Source organism: Rutilus rutilus, assembly GCF_951802725.1.
Source record: "Rutilus rutilus genome assembly, chromosome: 21".
NCBI lineage: Eukaryota > Metazoa > Chordata > Actinopteri > Cypriniformes > Leuciscidae > Rutilus > Rutilus rutilus.
The window spans coordinates 24,305,323-24,327,185 of NC_140226.1; the positions used below are offsets into that span (position 1 = coordinate 24,305,323).

A 21,863-nucleotide genomic window follows, 5' to 3' on the forward strand; every position below is an offset into this window, starting at 1 on the left:
CTGATATAAATGGTTGTATCGCTTACATTTATCAGGATCTGCTGGACCAACCACTCTTTGTAACCAAGATCATTGTAGCTTTAGAAACAACAGAAACATTTCCACCATTATTAGCCAGGAAAAAGGGGACCTGCATGCCATTAAATAGCATATTATATTTTTTTCTTAAAAATAATAATAATAATCAATTGTAGGAAATTATAATGAATGCCCTTGAGAACAGCTCCCAGGAAATCTACCTAATTTACTCTTGTGTGAATATAATTTTACTTTTTCTTCAACAGCTATTGCAAAAAAAAAAAAAAAAAAAAAACACTGGATTTTGTAAAACATTCACATTTAAAGTCACCATGAAATCAAAATGAACAATTCATATTTTAATGGAATATTGTTGTATTTATTATAAATGATTTGTTTGTGCACATAATTTTTTTAAATTAATGTGCCCTCTTAATCTTTAATCAAAGTAACTTCCCCTCCCTCTTGCAGCAACATCTCTTCTCTTCTCTGATGACGTGTTTACTGGCGTGAGGGCGGGGCAACGTTTCACTCACATGACATCACAACAATAGCAACCCACCACCATCCAATCAGTTCCTGACGGACAAAATGAAGTCCAGCCCTAAAATGTTTCTTGTTTGACAAGCCATTTCACTCGGATTTTCTTATAGGAAAGAAAAGACTATCACAACTTCCGTTTCATGCCGACTTAAACAGTTGTTTGAACGATAGATGTTTGAAACCAACATAGCTAGATAAAAAGCATAATTGTGTAATTGAACTTTTGACTCAAAACCATAAAGTTATTAATGAGATAGGCCTATATAGGCTAGGCTACTACTATATTCCATTCCATTTCATTTGACAGTTAAACATGATAACTGTTCGGAACGTATTGCATTGTATGCAGCAAATTATTGCGGTCAGTTACCGGGTCACATGACTTTTGAAAAAAATACCAAATCATTTTCGACATTTCGATATGGCTTTAGCTACAAACCCTTGCAGTGTTAACGCGATGTGGTTTTGTTCTCCAGCACCACCCTCGGGTGAACAGCGCGCGCTCAACTCACTGTCAACACCTCAGATCACACGATGAAGCAGCCTCCATATACACACTAACGCAGGCTTTGGCTTCAACAGCACGAACACAACCCGATACGATTGCATTTCTGCACAGAATTATCTGATAGTGACAGGCGGATATTAAAACACTAAAGCATGGATACCGTGTCTATTTCTAGAGTGCGTGATGATGCTGAAATCACAGATTCATCCACGACAGAGGGACCTTCTCAGGAAGAAGCTCAAAGGTAGGCTACGTGTATACTGTACGCTACTGTGGATATCAAGCATTATAAGGCTAATTGTTGGAGGAAGTGTGCTTGTGAGCGAACGCAAGTCATTTAAAATGTTGCTTTTGCAAATAATCAGAAATAATGAACGTGACGCTTTTTAAGGTGTCCCTCTATCAGACCCACTTTGGCTTTTGTTTACAAGGGAAAATACAATTCTACGATAAAAAAAAAAAACACCCGAGCAATAGGTTGAAAGCACAAGGAGATCACGTGTAAATACTACTACTACTAAATACTATAATTTATTGGATTTGCGCTTATTTTATATCTGGCACGAGTCACGACCGCTAATCAGTATGAATTATGAATTATTTTCAGGGTAAAAATCATGCTAGCCTAATGTATATTTGACTGACAATGCACATGCCATTAAAAAGATAAAGATTAAAAACTCTTTAAAATCTTGCAATGAATGACAAAATAATGTTATAATGTCTTAAATAGGTTATATAATAAGCACATTCCTTGTGTCATTTTAAATTTTATTAAACATTATAACATAATCAAGACATTTTTTAGCTTTGTGAATAGTAAAATTAAGTAAAGTATTTCTAAATGGTGTGCCATATCATAAATGTGGTATAATCATCTAAACTTCATTAATTATAGCTTGTGAGGAACTGATGTGATATCAACTTTGTTAATTTTAATATTTTTTACTGCAATGTTAATTTCATGTAATGTTTTGAAGTGAGATATGATCTTGACATTCCTGATGTTTTTGTTCAATCCTGTTTGTTTTTGTTAACAGTTTCTTTTGATATATTTACATTTGTAAATGTAAATCTATTTATTAGATTAATAATGATAAAAACATTTTTGAGCTAAATCCATGTTAATTTGCATTTGTTCAAAAAAAAAAAAAAAAACTACAGTACATCTACTGTTCAAAAATATTCCAACTCCTTTAATTAATGGCAAAAAAGGAGAAGAAATCTTTTCTTTCTATCCTCATTAGTCGGGCATGTTTCATTTGTCTGGAGTAATTCTAATAATGAACTGCACGGGGATCTAGGACTCTAAATGGAGGTGTTAGACGACTGACTCTGAAAAGGTTAATCACGGGGCTCGTTTGTTACTCTGACTTAGACATTTTGCTTCAGCATAACTAGGTGTAGATTCCCTGTTCTGCTAACATCAACAATGATTAACTTTCATGACAAAATCTTTCTGTATATCAAAGTATGAGCAGATGGTGAGATGCGTTCTCCAGCTTTGGTGGAGAAGATCCAACTGAAGCTGCAGTGACTCATGTTTGAGTGTGACCCTCTCAGGAGAATCCCTGTCTTTATATTCCAATGCGATCCTCACACATTGGCCTCCCTTACCAGCATTTGATTTGCTAATCAAAGGTTTTGTTCCATGTTATTATCTGTTGTTTATGTTCCTTAAAATGGCTGCACATGATCCTACACACAAAAGCAAGTGCTTCATCTCCCCAAACTGTCACAAACAGCCTGGGAGATTTTATAGTCTGGTGGCAACGGCATTAATCTGAATCTTTTGGTAAATAATTACATTACTGAGATGACAATCAATCAACTTATGAATGAGATTGTTACTCTCATCAAGTTTCATTCAGCCTGCATGTGTTCCTAGAAAGTAAAGTATGGTTTAGTAAAAAGGAAAGTTGATTATTAGATTTTAGGATCAGTCATTCAAATTCAGACCATTTAAAATCGAATTGATTATTAAAAATACGATTTTAACCAATGTACAGCAGCTACTTTGCACTTTGCGTGCAAGAAGATGTGCCTATGAGCAGTGTCACAGAATCGGTCCAATTATTTTTTTTATCTAGACTGAGTCACCATGTATCAGTGGCCTGAAGTAAATCTCGTGCAGTGTAAGTGTCCATTATACTGCATGATATTAGTCAGTGATTGTCAGCCAACATGGCTGATGTCCACTGAAATGCTGTGTGCATTTGTTCAATCAGTTCAGTTTCTGTTACATTTCAGGCATTTATTCCAGATCATGACTCTTACCATGTAAGTTCCACAGGGTATTAAAAGCTTGAGGGAGATGGGAATATAAACCGTGCAATGTTTTGTGCTGAATATTTATATGCACATCATATGCTCATACGATTTGGTGCAAAGGGAGCAAACAAATTAAGTATTTAGTAAATATTTATGCTTGCTCCAGTAAATATTTAATCCGAATTTAGTTAAAGAGGGTATTTTATGAGTAAATTCGCTCTGGAAATTACAATCATATCCATTAAGCTTAGTTTTCCCTATCCTTGAGGTATTCAGAGTCATCCAAAGTGCAAGATTTCTAGTGTCTTTCCTTGTCTGCTGATGGACTGATTTCACCCTTACATTCTGACAGGCCACAACAATCACTTCCGAGTCCTGGCAGTGCGGACCGCCAGACACGATGTACCAGCTGCAGAGCTGTCAAATCAAATTATGCCTGTGTTCCTTTTGATAGCCATCAGAACACCTGCAGCATGCGCACAACCTAAACCCATGATCCTCATCAGATGCTGAACTGAAGATTTGTAACATTATTGATTAATTCTATAGAAAGCCTTGTAATGGGAATCTGCTAACAATAATAAGCGAGTTCATCACACATTACATTGCATTATATAATTTCCTGATGCTATTTTTACAGCTCTGTGTTTAGTAATTGATCCACAACAAAGATTGCCATGTTTTATTGCAGGCTACTCCGAAAGATGGAGTTAATGGAGATGAAACAGCTCACATCCAAATACACAATGTGCAGAGACACATTTGAAGCATTTAGGCCAACCAAGATGTTCAGTAATGGGAGAGAGAAAAGGCATAAGGGTTAAGAGTCAAGGCTTTGTTTAATCATTATTCAGACACGTCTGGTTCAAAAGTCTTTTTATTTTCCTTGCACATGATTTATCCTGGTTGTTTATTTTGTCAGTGGCTAAATGGGATCAGTCGTGCATATTATAATCTGCCCAATTTAGTTTGCACATTTAAAGAAACCAAAAAGGCAGCTTATTTGTTCCTTGGATACATTTATAAACTTGAACAGCAGTCATTTGTTTGTTCCAGTGTTTGCATTGCTTGTCTCCCCGGTAATACTAAGAGTCATCTAGATCTGTGTAAAAACAAGCTTGTTAAAAGCAAATAACTTAAAACGTCATACTTAGTAGGAGTTGTTAATGTTTAAAAGAGTAGTTTAATGTTTTCTCACACCAAACCAGTCACTTTATTTGAAATATGGTAAAGAGGGATAATTAGAAACTAGAATGGTTTATATCATGACACATTATTTGATCAATAAATCTTATACTGTATACTTTAACATTTCAGCACAGTAACAACTGATGGTTCCCCATAAAGAGCCATAATAAATGTTCATAATTAGTATTGTGAATATACTGAACGAAGAAAAATAAATAAATGAATAGGCCTACTGAATCTTAAGGTTTGGTTCTTCAAGGTGATCTACATTATTCAGCAGTACATTTTAAGCAGTTGTCGCACTCATATTTATTCTGTGCTGTTGAGTTGCAAGTAGGCCTATAGTGAGATTTTTTTGATCTAATCTGAACAGGCTTTTTATGCGGTTGACAGGGTAAACTGATGGAGTCCCTCCCACTTGGCCTAATTGGGTCTTCAAGCATTTCGCTGATACATTTTCCAGACATTGCTTATCTAATATATAGAAGACACTCACTAACTATAATAGTTGTTAGCTGTAAACATAAATGTTAGAGGCACATTAAGTTAAGTACACTTAAGTATTTGTGGGACAACTTTAAACATTCTATTTGTTGGTCAACATGATGGATTCAGGCATTCAATGCGCATGATCTGCAAATATGCAAACGTTTCTTTTTGTTCATGTCTGACGCTAGCAAATGATTAAACGTTCAATATCAAGTAATCAAGTTACCAAATTGAAGTGTGTATAAAAACAAGTGAAATCAGCAGCAAAATATGACGTTAAATGCAGTAAGAATAAACACATTGTGGTCTCAAAACAAGAAGCCGTTTACAGCTGATTTGGCACTTAAACAACTTAGTCATAACCTAAAAATGTACAATTAATTAAATGGTTAATTTAATGACTGGATCAGTTAGTTCTTAGCTCATCAACAGCAGCAGTCGGATCAATTCATTTGTGAACCGGTTCATACAGTAAGAATCGGCTTTAAAAAAAAACAAAATTCTATACGAATCTGACATCATCGCGACTCGTGAATTCTTCATGTCGAAATAACTGTAGGAAAGGTATGTTTGTATGTATGTTAAAAACATCTGATTATGCGATTATTTTATTTGCAGTGAAATCCCTGAGGTTTCGCTGTGTCCTCCGGACAATGACAGCACAGAATCTCAGATGTGTCCGGTCAAGATAGAAGAGAACCAAGTAGACAGCGACAGTCCATTCAAGTCAAACTCCTCTACTCAACTCCACCGTCAAGCGTCGCAGGGCTCTGGCTCTCATTCACCACAACACAAAAGATGCCCCTGCTGTGGCCACCAGCCTTCGAATCAAAGCAATGTAGGTCCAGGTCAAAAGAATGCTTACCATCAAGCAGACTTGCATTCAGCGAGTCCTGTTAAGACTGTCCATAGCTGCAGTCCATCGCATCTGCCTTCATGTCACAATAAAATGCAGTGCCATTGGCTTCATGGATCTCATGATGGCAGTAACCACAAGCCTGTACAGCGTCACATGGTGACAGTGAGGTCCAGACCCTTTTTCTATTATTAATACCATTCTAATGGACATACATCTAGTTGATTGTAAACATTTAAATATGTTATATCTCTATGTTTGTCTTCTTAGTAGGAATGATGGCCTGCATAGGATACCAAGGAGGTGAGATGCTTTTATAGCAACTGATGATAAAGATGTATTTGTTTATAATAACATTACATGAAATTCAATATTAGGATTACTATTTACAGTTATACAGTAGTGCACATGAACAAATTATCCTTATGTTCAATATTAGATTTAAAGGAATCGGGAAGAAGCATTTAAGCATTAGGCTAATGTGATAATGTAATTCTAAAATGCAGGGTGGCAAATACCAGTAGTATGATGCAAGTTAATGTGCCATACAGCAATTAGATTAAATTTGACCATTTGAACACCATTGATTTTTACAGCTATTCCCAGGTCATAGTGGAGTACCCGCTGACTGTACTCATTTCGTGTACGCTAGTTCTGTTTGCCTGTTCCCTGGCTGGGATTTTGACTGGTCCTCTGCTAGACTTTTCAGACCCTTTGTTGGTGAGTATTTCCATGTCTATAATGTAGAAATAATGAAGTTTAATGCTTCATGTTAATGCTTTTTTGTACTAAAAAAAGAAAGGAATAAACATACTAAAAGTGATGTAAGAAAATAAGTATCAAAGTTGTAAGATTAAGTTTAAAACAAGCAATTTTAAAATTCACAGTTGCAACAGTTACAACTGAGAGATATAACGTTTGAAAATTACAAGAAATTTTTACATTAATGCCTGATTTCACAGACAAGGCTTAAGCCTAGTCCCAGACTAAAATGCATGTTTGGGCTGTTTACTGAAAGCAACTTAAAATATGTCAGTACTAGTTCTAGTTTTGTCTCAAGATGCACACAAGTAATGTTTTTTGCTAAGGCACGTTTATAAAAGTGACTTAAATGACCTAATTTATCTAAGGCCTAATCCTGCCTTAATTTAAGCCCTATCTCTGAAACCAGGGCTAAGAGTTTATTTTCTGCTTGAATACATTTCTGAGAATAAACTGGCCAACGCTGGACTTTAGATCTTTAGAATTGTAAATTGGCCTCTCAAAAGACTTCAATTCATTTTTATAATGACTACAGAGAGTTTCTGCTTACCTCTCATGTGTCTTTGATCGGATCGCACAGGGATTTGAACCTCGTGGAACAGACATCAGTATCCGTCTAGCAACCTGGATGAGGTTACAGCAAAACACTGGGCCTGGAAAATCATTGTCCCCAGTTCCAAGGCAACTCACAGAAAGAACAACACCAGGGTATTTCTTGGCAATCGTATGATGCTAAACATACTTTAAATATCTACTACTGATATTTTCACTAAATCAGACTTTTGCTTTTAATACTAAATGATTGTATGTCATGTTTATATTGAAAAACATATTTGTCTTACAGAGAGGGCACAATTAGATCTGAACCTCAGTTAAGAGAACGATCAAGGAGAATGTTGCACAGAGATGACGCTGAGCACAACTTTTTTTGTAATGCCCCAGGTGAGATTTTATTCAAGCATTTCCTAACCTAATAAATCAGTAAATGGAGCACAGCATGTTTTATGTGATGCTGTTTTCTGTCACCTAATCTGTGGTTCTGTAGGAGAGCGCTATGCTCAGCTGGTCTTCCGCTCTGGAAACTCCGCCAGTCTCTGGAGTCTAAAGGCAATTTACTCCATGTGCCAGATGGAACAGACACAGGTAAACCAAGGACTATATTTTTCCAAAAGGATAATATTCTCAAGTTCTCAAGAAAAAAATAAATGCAGTTGTTTTGTTGGATATGTGATAGAATCTATTCAGTGTGTGTTAATAATCAAATTCATATATTACAGGATTGAATCATTAGTGATCATTTGTTATCATATGTACTTGTACAGGTAGTTTGGGTTCTGAATAAGAAGCTATACAAATATATTTTCAATTTAAAAATAAAAGATTCATAAATATATTTTTGGTCAAAGTCTATATTTTAGCATGTATATATGCAAATGGTATGTACAAATACCTACAAAATATGAGATTGAACATGAACACTGAAAGCAATACAACTTTTTTATATTTGCAATCTTTTTGCTGGGAAATGCAAGTAATTTTTTTCATTATCATTTTAGATCCGTTCAGGGACACAATTTGATCAACTCTGCCAGGTCAGATCAGAGTCGTACGGCTCCACAGTGGAAAATGAGTGCTGTCCAAGTTGGTCTCTGGGAAACTACTTGGCTCTTCTCAATAACGTTTCTTCCTGCTTTAGTCTGACTCCACAGCATGTTTCTGAAAGCCTTGGTCTGCTCAGGTTCTGTGCCCCTTACTACCATGACAGAAGCCTGGTTGCATCATGTACTGAGAGAAGTAAATTTGGCCGTTGTGCATCTGTCCCACACCGCTGTAAACTGTCAAGCATCTTCCAGATTCTTCATTACCTTGTGGACAAGGACTTCCTGGGACCACAGACTGTAGAATACAAGGTCCCGTCTCTAAAATATAGCGTAGTATTTCTACCAGTGGAGAAAGGTGATCCATTGATGAAAATTTATTTGGACCATCTAGAGGGTCGTGAGCTCACCTACAACACCACCACCATAACAGGAATGGATTTGGGAATTAAACAGAAACTTTTCAAGTATTATTTGGCACGGGACTCTGTCTATCCTGTTCTTGCAGCTCTTGCACTTTTGTTCACAATGGGAATATATCTCAAATCACCATTTATAGCAGTGATGTCACTGGTGTCTGTCCTTTTATCACTTTCCACCTCATATTTTTTCTACAAAGTCGCATTTCGCTTGACATTTTTTCCACTCCTCAATCTTGCATCAGTCCTTGTCCTTTTGGGAAGTTGCCTAAATCAAGCCCTGACTTTTGTTGATTTCTGGAAACTACAGCTAAGCCACAACCCTCCAGCTGTCCCTGAGAAGAGAATGAACCGGGTTTTACAGGAAATAGGATACTTGATATTAGTGTCAGGTCTGACATCTAGCATCACGTTTTACTCGGGCTACATAAGTAGCATCACTGCTGTGAGATGCTTCGCTGTATATCTTGGCAGTGCTTCATTAATAAACACATTATTTGCTCTTGTTTGGCTTCCTTGCACCCTCATTTTGCAGGAACGCTATGCTGAGCTGTCTTCAAACCCTGTTGCAAAGGCAGCGTGGAAGCCCTGCTGCTCAAAAAATACAGGTGGATTCTGGGAGACAAGTTCAAGAAAGCGTTGTCTGTTTACCTTGAGGCAGAAGCTTCGGACGTTAGGCCGAGGGTTTTCTGACACATCGAACCTGCTTTTTTTGAAGATCCTGCCTTGTGGAGTAGTGAAATTCCGATACATATGGATCTGTTGGTTTGCAGTTCTGGCAGTCGGTGGAACGTACATATCATGCGTAGACCCTGGCATGAAACTGCCAACTTCGAACAGCAGGACAACTCAGCTGTTCCGTTCCAGCCATCCCTTTGAGAGATACGATGCTGAATATCGTCATCAGTTCATGTTTGAGCGAATGAAACAGGGAGAAGATGAACCCATGACGCTGACTCTAATTTGGGGCATCGTTCCATCAGACGATGGTGACCACTTTGATCCAAAAAGTAATGGATCTTTAGCTCTTGATCCAGGGTTCAATATGACCAGTCCCCAAGCCCAACTGTGGCTCCGGGATCTGTGTGGAAAAATTCAAAACCAGAGCTTCTATTCTCCATTATCAGCTGACCAAGAAACCGCAGAAGTCAATTTGTGTTTTGTCGAACGTTTGATTCACTGGGTTTCTATACGGCGCTGTTCAGAAAGCGAGGATGCATTTAGCTTTTGCTGCAATAATATTCCCTTTCCGTACCCACCAAGTGTTTTCGAGCAGTGCCTTAGCATGATGGTGGCAGAACAGTATGCAGAGGGGCGCTTAACCAGTGGTGGAGGCCTGAGGTTTGATTCGGAGGGTCGAATCACTGCCCTTGTAGTAATATTCAAGACTGTACAACTTTACAGCTTCAACTTCGGCAGAATGTCACAGTTCTATCAAGAGATCTTATCATGGTTTAATGGGGAAATCTCCAAGGCTCCAGAGGGACTGCAGAAAGGATGGTTTGTAAGCCAGCTAGGCTTATATGACTTCCAGCACTGCTTGAGTTCAGAGACATTGGTGGTGGCAGGCTTTTCGGTAGCTCTCACATTTGCACTGTTCTTACTGATGACGTGGAATATTCCATTAAGTGTGTATGTGTCCATTGCGGTGGGAGGAAGCGTGTTTGCTACTGTTGGTCTCCTTGTGCTTTTGGAATGGCAGTTAAATGGTGTGGAAGCACTCTTTATTTCAGCAGCTGCAGGTCTTTCTGTTGACTTTGTGGCCAATTACTGCATTTCATACAGCCTGGCCCCACACAGTGACAGACTGGGCAGGGTTGCACATTCCCTGAAGAGAATGGGTTACCCGGTAGCTACAGGTGCTGGGGCATATTTTTGCGTGGGTATTATTATGTTGCCCGCAACTGCATTGCTTTTCAGGAAGCTTGGGATCTTCCTCCTGCTTGTGAAGTGTGTTGCATGTGGCTTCGCCACTTTCTTCTTCCAGTCGCTGTGTTGCTTCTTCGGCCCCCAAAAGAACTGTGGGAGCATAACCCTACCCTGTGTTACAAAGCAAGCCACTGAAAATATACTGTCGTCCTGTTCGACTACAGAACAAGGGACCACCAATCCCGCAGCTAATGGGGCATTTGGCTGTGGCACGGGTTCTCGGGTTCGAAGAAGTTTTAATAAAGAAAGCGAAGGCTTTCTTTGCCCCAACCAGCAGCACCATAGAAAGCGCCAACCGATCGGAGGACGGGAGCCAGAGCAGTACGAGCTGCAGCCACTTGCTTGCCAGTTGAGCGACAGCTTCGAGAATAGCACTTGCACCAGCAAGCTGTCCAACAGACCTTCTGTCCTTTCCGACGACATTCAGTTCTGTGGCCTTAGTCCAAGGCAAGACTATGATCGAGTCAGCATTGAGGCTGACAGCGCAGTCATGTGTAGCAGGCACCTTAAGGGTTGCAACCCACCTCCAGCACTCCAGACCTCATCCCCGTACAAAGAGAATATATTGTGTCCTGTAGTTGCTCCTCCACAAGATGCATCTAAGGAGAAGGTTTTGTGCAAGAAATGCCGAGGCCAGACGAGAGGTGGGCGCCAACTTTGGAATGTCTCTTTATCGTCTTCCTCAAGCATGGAAGAAATCATGATCACTCAGACTACAGACACTGTCAATGAAAGGTCACTCTCATTAGATGAAGCCACTAGCTGCCATCTACACAAACGGCTTTTGTCATGCCAGTCTCAGAGTTCCATGGAGGGACTCGAAGACTCCAATGAGACCTGCTTAAGTGAAGTAGAACCTGCTATCTTAGTCTCTCAAGCTGTTAAGATCGAGGAAGAGTTACAACCTGGCCACCTTAATGGCAAGAGAGACACTTTACGTCTGTCCTTGAAGGAGACTGTATATGACCTTGCCTCCCCGGGGTCTGGGAGGGTGAGGACCACACAAAGTGAGGTGCCAGTTATATTGCCCAACAGCAAACCCGACATGCCCGATGTCTGGATAAAAAGGGACGGAAAAGGTGAAGGTGGCAGCTGATCAATATTGTCAACACACTGAGCAAATCTAAACAACCACAGCATGGCCAGTACTTTATATGTTGGGCTGAACTTTTGTACTCAGGAGCAATTACATTTCGGAATTTGTCTGAAAGAGACCTAGGCAATGTTTTGCAAACATCAGTGAATTGTTTCAAAGTATACACAGTGCTTAAAAAATTTCAAGAGGAGACTGTTTTTTTTTTTTTTTTTTTGCATGATTCCTTGCATGTCATGTAAATATACACTGAATGTGCACCCACAATAGCCTTTGAAAAAGCCTTTCTTCAGGGGCCTTGAACTGCAAACTTAAAAACACTTAAAGAACAATTGTGCCTGATCTTTTACACAACCAAGCCATGAACTTTTAAACTAATTTCCATAATTTTAAGGCTACAATCATTATCAGTTTCTTTACTGTTATTTAGACTCAACCAATTAAGTCCTTCAAATAATTTTCAGTTTTTATACACAAATTATCAAGCGCTGAAAACCAACTAGTAATTTTACGCTTAACTTATGCTAGGAAAACTTGGCATTAATGTGCTTGCTACTGTGGCTATAACTGTTTTACCCATGAATACCTTTTATTGCATGTTATGATAAATATTTTCAAACCTATTTTTGTTATTGCATAGCCATAAAAGTACCTCTTTTAAAAAAGACAATGACTGCCCATTAGAATATAGGCCAATTACAACAGTGTGCTTTAGTTAAAATGCTTCAGTGTGTGGACATGTTTCACTAATGCCCCAGATTTATAAATACCTGCAATATGACATTTGAACTCTATACAAGACTGTGAGTGTTACCTCCATGTTCAGTATGTATTTGAAAGATATGCATTAATCAGAATGCAAAAGGTTGTATGTAAAAAAGTGGTGTTTTGTGATGTGCACAAATATGTAAATTATAAAACTGGAATCAAAGGTTAGTTAAACCTGTTACACTGAGAGAGAAAAAAAGTTTGCTAGAAATAACTCTCTTTTTTTATACTCAGATTGAATTAATGTTACTTCTTTAAGGCCAGCAGATGTGCCCTTGATATCTTAAAATACAAAGTGCCAAAATTTAAGAATGAATTGTGCCAAAAGTTGCCCCTCCCCCTGAAATTATGCAGCTGTATTATAAAACCTGCTGGTGTGGAGCTACTGTTGTTTATAGCCTGTGTGTAAAATCAGATTTGAAGTTGTCAAAAGATAAACTATGATGAAGAATTTCAATAAAAAAAAATTAAAATATTTTTAATTGAGGTTACACTGCAGTCTATCTCTGACTTTGTGGGGTGGTTTTCAGGTCTCAACAGGTTGAAACTGGACTTCATAAGATGCAATTAAAATGTTTTATTTCTATGCATAACATGGCATTTTGCATGAGGCATTTTAATTAAAATTACTCCCACCTGTAGGGGGAGAAGGAACTTCAAATTATATATATATATAAAAACAATTTGCATTCCCACAAAAAAAGGTCTGTTTTATTGCTGTATGTTAATGTCAGATGAAATGTTGTCCTTATCAATAAGGAATTGAAAAATAAACTGAGACAAAACACAGAAATGCACCGCCGTACAGAATAATAAAATCATCAATTTAAATTAAGAGAAATTCAGTCATTTTGAATTCACAATTAATGTATTCAGTAATCGAAGTGTGTTTAAAAAACAAAACATTCATGTAAACTCATGCGGAGTAGTATCTGGTAACAAATGTTGTATGAATACATCTGATTTGAGTTTAATCCTGAAGCCAGTCTTCTTTGGCCCAGTCAGGCAGTCGGGTTGAGTATTCAAAGTCAGCTCCTTTGTAGCGTAATGCATGTAGATACATTATCAAATCCTTCTCTTTTGGGTCAGGGCGCACAATTTTACACTCGCCGCATAAATTATCTCTGACAAAAGAATTCGATTTTGCAGTTCTGGGGGCTTCATCTGAGATCGAATTTTTTTCTTTTTGAGCACCATTCATCTCGCCCTCAGACTCGACTGCAGATGTGCTCTTGTGAAGTCCTTGGCTGCCTTCTGCCTTCACTTCACCCAGAGGCACTTTACAGGAACTATCACCACATGCACCACCACTTGACTCAAGTACCGTTATCTGATCATGGTGTTCTTGAGCACCAACCTTACATTCTGTCTTCGGCCCTTGTTTTCCTGAGACCTCTTCATCAGGCAAATCCAACAAGTGCAGACTCTCCTTTGAACGATGTTCTTCTATAAGAGCTTCTAGAAGCTCCTCATCACTCATTCCTACCAGCCCTCCTTTGGCTCTATTAGGACCCCATGCGGAAGACCCATATATGGGATCGTTGAGGATTGGGAAGCCGAGGAACTGAAGATGGACACGAATCTGGTGAGTACGTCCTGTGAGAGGCAGACATCGGACCACACTAGAGCGTCCGTTATAGCTCAGTCTCTGGAAGACTGTGCGGGATTCTTTGCCTTTCGGATCCACTCTGCAAAGGCCCACCCGGAAGGACACCACCAGGATGGGTTCCTCACACACCACCTCACCCTCTGGAAACTCCCCCTCCACACGGCACACATATTCCTTTTCTATCTGTGAAAAACAGAACAAAAGTATGGTTAAAGCTCAATGCTTCAAAGTTTAAAAACACTTCCAACAGATATCCATAACTTTTTTATTAATTTCACAAAAAATTGATTGAATACCTCTTCTCCCAACCACTAGAATATGGAAATAACTTTTACTGTCCCCTCTGATCACGCTGAAAAAGTTTTGTCAAAAAAAATCTAAATCAAGGTACATCAGAAAAATGACAAGATAAGAAGTCTTTTTTTTCTTCTGAGTGATACTATAAACTAACTGTTATCGATTAAAACAAGAACAAATATCTGCCAATGGTTTCAGAAAAAACAACTTAAAAGGGAAAACAAGATTTCATACACCATTGACATTTGGTTTTATTTTAAGCATAAGATCTTTTTTTTTTTTTTAAACAAGATTAAACAAGACTAAAAATACTGAGGAAGATATTCCTCTTTTGCAATGCATGCAACATTTAATGCCACTTAAAGAATTTTTTTTTTTTGCTCCGATTTAAGACCATTTTAAGGGCTTCATTTGTTGAAGGGTGAATTAAGACCTGCAGTAAAATATTGTATATTCTTGTTATGATGAATAAGATTGTTTAAAAACTTAAGTACAATTTAAATGTGATGAAATGTCCACTGATATGAATTTGCACAGCTACAATTTTAAAGCATAGTTTATCCACACCTTTTTTTTTTTTGTATTCCAGTCGTATGCAGTTATTGGATACATTTTTTTTTTTTTTTGAGAGAGAGATTGCATAAACATTTTATTCTTATTCATAAGAATTTTTTATTAGTTACAAATTACCCCAAGGATAAAACAATTTTACAAGATAGTGGCCACATTACCAATTAACTAAATTAAACCGGGCAAACAAATTAATAAAACAGTAATTGGAAACATTATTCATTTGTAGCCACATTATCTATATATTTTTTTGCTGATATCATGTGCAGGGTTCCCTGTTTTATAGCTGAGCAGCACACTTAGAAAAAAAAAAAAAACCCTGTACTGAAAATAGACACTTTCATGACGTTTCCAGGCCTGGAAATCAAAATATTTACAAATGCATGATATTTCCAAGTTGTCCATGATTGTGGGAACCATGTTATACCAATTTAAATGAATGCTCCTGGTTGAGCACTACTTATTGACAGCATTAAAATCTATTGATCCTCATCAGAATATAATTTTGACTCATCCCTCATTGAAAGAATGAACAAAAAACCCAGTGTTGACAGTTACATGCTTACAGTGGAAGTTTGTAAGGAAGAGTTGACAAACTGACATAAATAGTCATTTGAAACTGTTTAATTCATGTTAAAAATGTTACTTAACAAAATATAAAAATAACAATAATAATTGCAATTTTGACCAAGTTTTAAATTTAAGAAAAAATAAAAAAAATAATTGGGTAATTGCTTTTCTTAATCCATTTGCCAACTCCTCCTCTATCTATTTGTCAATCAAGCAAAAAAAAATTCAAAAAAATAAAAAGAGGCACGTGGAAGCAACCAATACACTTTTTAACAATAAACCAATATGATGTTTAAGACATGGCCCTTCAAAGTCATAATTTACATACACAATATTTAGATAAACTACATAAAGACATTGACTGTATAAAACACATGTCTGCCACATTATACCAGTGTTGTGAGAAGCATATTACAACTTTTATGCACACTTATTTGCTAGTAGTCACATGCCATGTTTTATGGAGGATGAGTCTTAAAATGAATTAGAAAGTGCATTGGTTCCTCTCAAACTGTCCAACGGAACATCAGCATTGTTAACTGCCCAATAAAATGTCTGACTTGATTGGCAAAAGGATAAATCAAAGCAATTTGTAAATGTTTTATAAATGCAATCATTACTTGTTACATGCAACTAACTAGGCCTATATTTTTAAAGATGAATTAAACAAACATGTTTAAATGTGTATTTATTTGTTTAATTGAAAAATGATTAACTTACTTTTTTTTTTTTTTATTAAAACATCAATAAATTATTTAAATGAGTGATCCTAGTCCTCTGTACTTCACACTAAGTAGATTTTGATCAATTTTCCAAAGCTCAGGAATGAGTCAAAGTCATTTTCTGTGATGACAGAGCTTAACTTTTACTTAACCTACGATTCCTTTAGTAAATGTGAGGGGGGTAACAAACAATGCAGACATTTCAAGACTGTAAACCAAGTAGGTGTCATTCAGAGAGTTCGTCTTACCTGTCTCTCACGAACCATTTCGTCCAGTTTTTGGGAAACCTCGAGTGTACGAGCAAACAGCAGCACACCTGAGGTGAGGCGGTCCAGTCGATGTACTGTGTGAAGCCCACTAAGGCCTTTCTCCTTCCCCAGAATGAAGATGACAGTATTGTGACGGTAGCGCCCACAGGGATGCACAGGAAGCGAGCCAGGTTTATCCACCACCACCACTTCACCATCATCCACCAGAACCTCCATGGGCTGCCCGCTCACAGGGGGCTCGTGACGATGCACTGTGTTCCTCAAAAAGTCATTGTTCTAGACGAGCAAAAAGAGATACAAAACAATTAAACAGGACCACATACACAGAGACAGTCGGTGAGCATGGTCACGTGATCTCTTACCTTTAGTGTTATATTCAGGTCATCCACAGGCGTTTCATTCAGTTTAATCCGCCCCTCTTTGACAGCCTCATTGTAGTACTCCAAAGACTCCGCGCGAAATTCACTCTTGAAAACGTCTAGTAGAGTTTTACCAACCCAACGTCCCTTACAGTAAGTCTTAAAATCAAAATAATAAGGATGCACTTTGCGCAGACCACCTTCAAAATAGTAGGAGGTTTCCGCAAAATGTTCTTGGCTGAAACTCACACCCGCGTTGCGTTTCTGTGGAGGAGGCACGTACCGCTCTCCGGGACGCAGCTGTTTTCCGCCCCTCTTTCGCTTCTTACCGCGGCCTTGTCTTGCTGCCTGATCCGTCTCCTCAAGTTTACGTTTACCGCAGTTTGTTCTAACCGTGCTGTCCGTATCACAGCTGTCTTCTTCCATGGTGGTCCCTTTAGTCTCCATGTCGTTTAACTGTGTGCAGCGCTGTTGTTTTGAGAAATTAAAGGAGACTTGTGCACTATTTCTCCTGACATTTAACGCTGTTCGTTGAGTTTTAACACTCACGTTTTTGTTCCGATACAAGTGTCTCAGGAAATTATTGTTTTCTCTTTTTACAAAGCAAAGTAATGAACTGAAACCTGCTACCTTCCCCTTCACACACGTGAGCCATGCCATCCAGCGGTTCAATGACAATGTTGTTTCCGTCTTGGGTTGATGACATCACTGTGACGTCACGTGTTTGCGAATTATTTGCATGTTCTCGGTGTAAAAGCTGCTTTCATTTTCTTTTTTTCTGAGCCTGATGAAATTTACCATATACATATTATTCCAAGCTATTTTTGCCTGAAAAATGGATTGCTTCTTTTTTTTATTCAATGACAATGGTCAGCTAATTGTATCTCTTCACACAATATATATGCATGCATTTCCCCCCCCTACATTATGTTGTAATGCAGTGCTTATATTGTTATATTTCTTGGCAATTAAAAAAGTGTATATGATAGTTCATAAAACACATAACATAGATTTGTAATTTGTAAAAAAAACTAAAAACACAAGGCTTCGTATTTGTTTACATTTAATTGTGTACATTTAGCATGTAGATTATGACATTTCTTAGATTAATTAAAAATGTAAATCAAATTACACACCTGATTAGACAACAGCAACACTTTAACTAAACACCTGACTCTGATCTGACACAGAATTAAAAAGAAAAAAAGAGAATACATTTTTAAACTCATTCTTAATTTCAATAGCTAAACATATTTTTGTTTCCCATTTATTTAAGCCTTGACATGTAAATGAGTGAGTAGTGAGACATCAAAATAATTCATCAAAAGGTAGCATGGTAGCAGTTACATTTAGAACTGTACTCTATTTTGATTGCTTCTTGCTGTCTAGTATGTTAAAGCTGAACACACAACCACTTATAAAGCATACTGAGATCACAAGCCTTAGATATGGAAGTTCTTGCTTCCTCAGTTTAAGTATGTGAAGGGACACCACCTCAGAAATTACAGCATTGATTTCAATCCACTGCTGCATTTGAACTTCAGTTTTTAGTCAAGAATCCGAATGATCCAGACGAGTGTGTTGCTAGGCAGCAGGTGAGATGGGATGAGAGGCCTTCCCTCAGCACTAAGGGCTTGCTGAACCACAGCACCAGCGCCATCTCCTGCAGGGGCAACCATACTGCAATCAGAGCTCATCACTGGGAAGAGAAACAAATGTGATGAGCCACAGTGCAATATAAATCACTGCGTTCTGAATCTGATTCATCTCATAAGGACTGATACATACCTTGGCCACTGGTGGTGTTTGTCTGTCAGTGGGACATAAACCACACCCATCAGCGCTTTCCTGAGGAAAGTGCCATCGCTCTGACGGTCATACTGCTCGAGAACTTGGCTTCCACCCTCCGGGCCCACAGGCAAGACAAGTCTCCCACCTGGTTTCAACTGTTCCAGGAGCTGTTGATGCACATGTTTAAATCAGACCACTGGAGGCTGTATAAACAACAATTAAATCAAATGCATAATGTGCATACAGCTTTAGGGAGTGTAGGAGCAGCTGCTCCAACATGAATGGCATCATAGGGGGCTTCATCAGGAAAACCTAGCCGTCCATCACCCACTGCAAAAAAGGCACAACACAAAATAATATTTAAAACATTCGTATAATTTGAATAGAAATATTCATAAAATGCAAACAAACAAGTCAATTTGGCAATGTTTGTGCTTCTATGTATAAGAAATAACACAATTCATTTGAATCTATTATTTTAATCCCTCACCCACTAATTTAATTCGGCCAGAGGCAAGCAATTCTGGATCGTCCGTCTGCACATTTTTCATAGAGGCTTGCACCAGCTCATCTATGTGCTCAATTCCCACTACCTTTCCAGAGGGCCCTACCTGCAGTATAAACATAGTTAAACATATTGAAAAACACACACACACACACACACACACACACACATATATATATATATATATATATATATATATATATAACATAATATATAAGCACTGATGGGTGTGGTTTATGGGTTTATAATACTATATTCAGTACAGTTTGGAAACATTACTATTTTTAACGTTTTTGAAAGAAGTCTCTTATGCTCATCAAGCCTGCATTTATTTGTTAAAAAATACAGAAAAAACATTAATATTGGGAAATATTATTACAATTTAAATAATGGGTTTCTATTTTAATATACTTAAAATTTATTTCTGTGATCAGAAGCTGAATTTTCATCAGCCATTAATCCAGTCTTAGTGTCACATGATCCTTCAGAAATCGTTCTAATATGCTGATTTATTATCAATGTTGGAAGCAGTTGTGCTGCTATACTATTTTTCAGGAATCTTTGATGAATAACAATATACAGAAGTAATTTTTCATAAAAAAAGAAAAAAAAGGAATTAATACTTTTATTCAGCTTTTATTGATTAAAAATGATAGTGAAGATTTAGATTGTAAGAAAAAAATTATATTTTGAATAAATGCTGTTCTTTTTAACTAATCCTGAAAAAAGTAACTCAGGTTCCAAAAAAACATTAAGCAGCACAACTGTTTCCAACACTGATCATAACAGAGTATCAAATAAGCATATTAGAATGATTTCAGAAGAATCGTGTGACTCTGAAGACTGTAGTAGTATGGCTGATGAAAGTTCAGCTTTGCATCACATAAATAAGTTATATTTTCAAGTATATTAAAATAGAAAACCATTATTTTAAATTGCAATAATATTTCAAAATATTACTGTTTTTTCTGTATTTTTGAAATAAATGCAGGCTTGATGAGCATAAGAGACTTCTTTCAAAAACAATAAAATACAATGCTTCCAAACTTTTGACCGGTAATGTATATATAGGACTAATATACTGTATATTTGGAGTATACCCGCATTTCTTATTTTTCTGATTATTTGCAACAGATATTTGTTTTTATAAAAAATGGGGGGATAAAAAAAAAATATTTTATATCAAAAACTTTCATGACATGCTAAAACAAGACTGCACTCACCATTCTGGCAAAGCATGCAGTGAGATATCCACTTCCTGAACCCACATCCAGGGCTGAGGCTCCTTCTTTTAACTTGTCACTGAGAACCTCAAGAGCATGTGCATGCTGCACAAGCAATCATTCATTAGAACATATTAAATATGACAGTTACATCTACTTTTAGAAGGGGTTGTCAGACCTACCATATGAGGGGCACTGATTGTAGCCTTGAATCCTTTATAGAGAGAAAAATAATAATAATGTGTCAGTGAAAAATGGCTCTGCACTCTTTTCAGTTTACTTCATCTATTTTGAAAGCAACATGCCTGCTGTTGAAAGAAATCACCTATGGACTGGGGAGAATCAGCATAAGGGTGGTCTCTGGAATAAATCCCTCTATCGGTGGCAAGCATAGCATTAAACACTCGGTCACTGTGGATGACTCCATGATCTGTCACAGAAAAACACATTAAACTCTATGCAAGTAAATCTATATCCATTAAATTTCACAAATCTGTGAATTGACATACATATGTACAATGACATCCACATATTGTTTTTATATGACTATCTATGTCTCTGTCTATTTATATATCTATCTCTCCACTAACCTCTCAAGCGAGTGATGAGCTCTATATGTGTTTTGCCACTAGAGATCCATGCCATGGTTCTGGAGAGCAGCAAACCCATAGGGACCGCTACTGCAGCCAGTCTGAGCACAGTCTGCATTGCCTGACCGGCACCGCCTGCAACAAATCACATTTTTATTTCTTGTTCATTCCACAAAAATAACTTCTGTCTGTAAATTCACTCTGAGATACACCTGACCTGAGTCTTCAGTTATTACCCTGCTGAAAAAAAGACCAACTTTGCCAAGTTGGTCTACAAAGTCTATAAATCCCTTTTTAATCCAGCCAAAAGAGCAGCCTCATCTAGCTGGGAGAAATAAAAGCAGCAAACCTAGCCTTTTTTCCCCAGCAGGGTATATTGAGAGTTGTTAAAAGAATATGCATGATTTTTGTGTAAATTAAAAACTAAACGAGTAATTGAATTTGTGATTCATGTTATACTGTGTTTGCTCCTTTTAATAGCTTTAATGTCTGGATACCTGTCTTTAGACCTCAGACCACTGATGCGTCCAACATGCGTCCTTGATTCGGGTCAACAAACGTGAGAATCGGATCTGACCTAAATGTTGCAAGCCAGACAACAAATAGACAGTGAAATAACCGGAAATAGCTGAATATTATTCTATACGCAACAAACTGGGCTTTAAAATGTTATACGTAGTTTTCTTATCGCACTACTAAAGCATCACTGAGCAATAAAAAGAACAATACGCAGCACCTCAAGCACAAGTTTACACAATATTGTTTTAAAATGCTAGATAGACTAAATGCATAACTGTCAAGACAGATCAAATGTCTTACTTGTAAAATTCGACCCGATGTCAACATGGCATGCTGAAGAAGTAAACGGAAGTAGCGTTTCCTAACGTATCTCTTCGACCAATCGCATTCACGGAAT

General features: G+C 37.5%; 3 protein-coding genes across 7 annotated transcripts; 1 reads left to right on the forward strand and 2 right to left on the reverse strand.

The window, feature by feature from the left end:
• The first annotated feature begins 1,083 nt into the window (after positions 1 to 1,083).
• Positions 1,084 to 12,924, forward strand: disp2 (dispatched RND transporter family member 2). 2 transcript variants are annotated; one of them, XM_084392805.1, is made up of 8 exons: positions 1,084 to 1,313; positions 5,636 to 6,043; positions 6,144 to 6,176; positions 6,470 to 6,593; positions 7,216 to 7,343; positions 7,480 to 7,577; positions 7,681 to 7,778; positions 8,192 to 12,924. In XM_084392805.1, exons 1-8 carry the CDS (start codon positions 1,222 to 1,224, stop codon positions 11,675 to 11,677), a joined length of 4,467 nt encoding a protein of 1,488 aa, XP_084248931.1. In that variant the 5' UTR covers positions 1,084 to 1,221; the 3' UTR covers positions 11,678 to 12,924. The 2 variants fall into 2 exon arrangements, with proteins under 2 accessions (XP_084248931.1, XP_084248932.1); XM_084392806.1 differs by having other exon boundaries at positions 1,100 to 1,313; positions 6,147 to 6,176.
• Positions 12,901 to 17,579, reverse strand: rpusd2 (RNA pseudouridine synthase domain containing 2). Its single transcript, XM_084392807.1, has 3 exons — positions 16,842 to 17,579; positions 16,459 to 16,755; positions 12,901 to 14,234 (listed from the first exon to the last, which is right to left on the reverse strand). The coding sequence occupies exons 1-3, from the start codon at positions 17,496 to 17,498 to the stop codon at positions 13,413 to 13,415; spliced, it is 1,776 nt and encodes a 591-aa protein (XP_084248933.1). The 5' UTR covers positions 17,499 to 17,579; the 3' UTR covers positions 12,901 to 13,412.
• A 305-nt stretch (positions 17,580 to 17,884) lies between these two features.
• Positions 17,885 to 21,834, reverse strand: pcmtl (l-isoaspartyl protein carboxyl methyltransferase, like). 4 transcript variants are annotated; one of them, XM_084392810.1, is made up of 10 exons: positions 21,767 to 21,834; positions 21,445 to 21,524; positions 20,948 to 21,082; positions 20,683 to 20,787; positions 20,540 to 20,571; positions 20,358 to 20,462; positions 19,120 to 19,240; positions 18,874 to 18,959; positions 18,627 to 18,796; positions 17,885 to 18,537 (listed from the first exon to the last, which is right to left on the reverse strand). In XM_084392810.1, the coding sequence occupies exons 3-10, from the start codon at positions 21,063 to 21,065 to the stop codon at positions 18,525 to 18,527; spliced, it is 750 nt and encodes a 249-aa protein (XP_084248936.1). In that variant the 5' UTR covers positions 21,066 to 21,082; positions 21,445 to 21,524; positions 21,767 to 21,834; the 3' UTR covers positions 17,885 to 18,524. The 4 variants fall into 4 exon arrangements, with proteins under 4 accessions (XP_084248936.1, XP_084248934.1, XP_084248935.1 ...); XM_084392808.1 differs by having other exon boundaries at positions 17,885 to 18,501; positions 21,767 to 21,824; XM_084392809.1 differs by lacking the exon at positions 21,445 to 21,524 and having other exon boundaries at positions 17,885 to 18,501; positions 21,767 to 21,824.
• Positions 21,835 to 21,863: the final 29 nt, after the last annotated feature.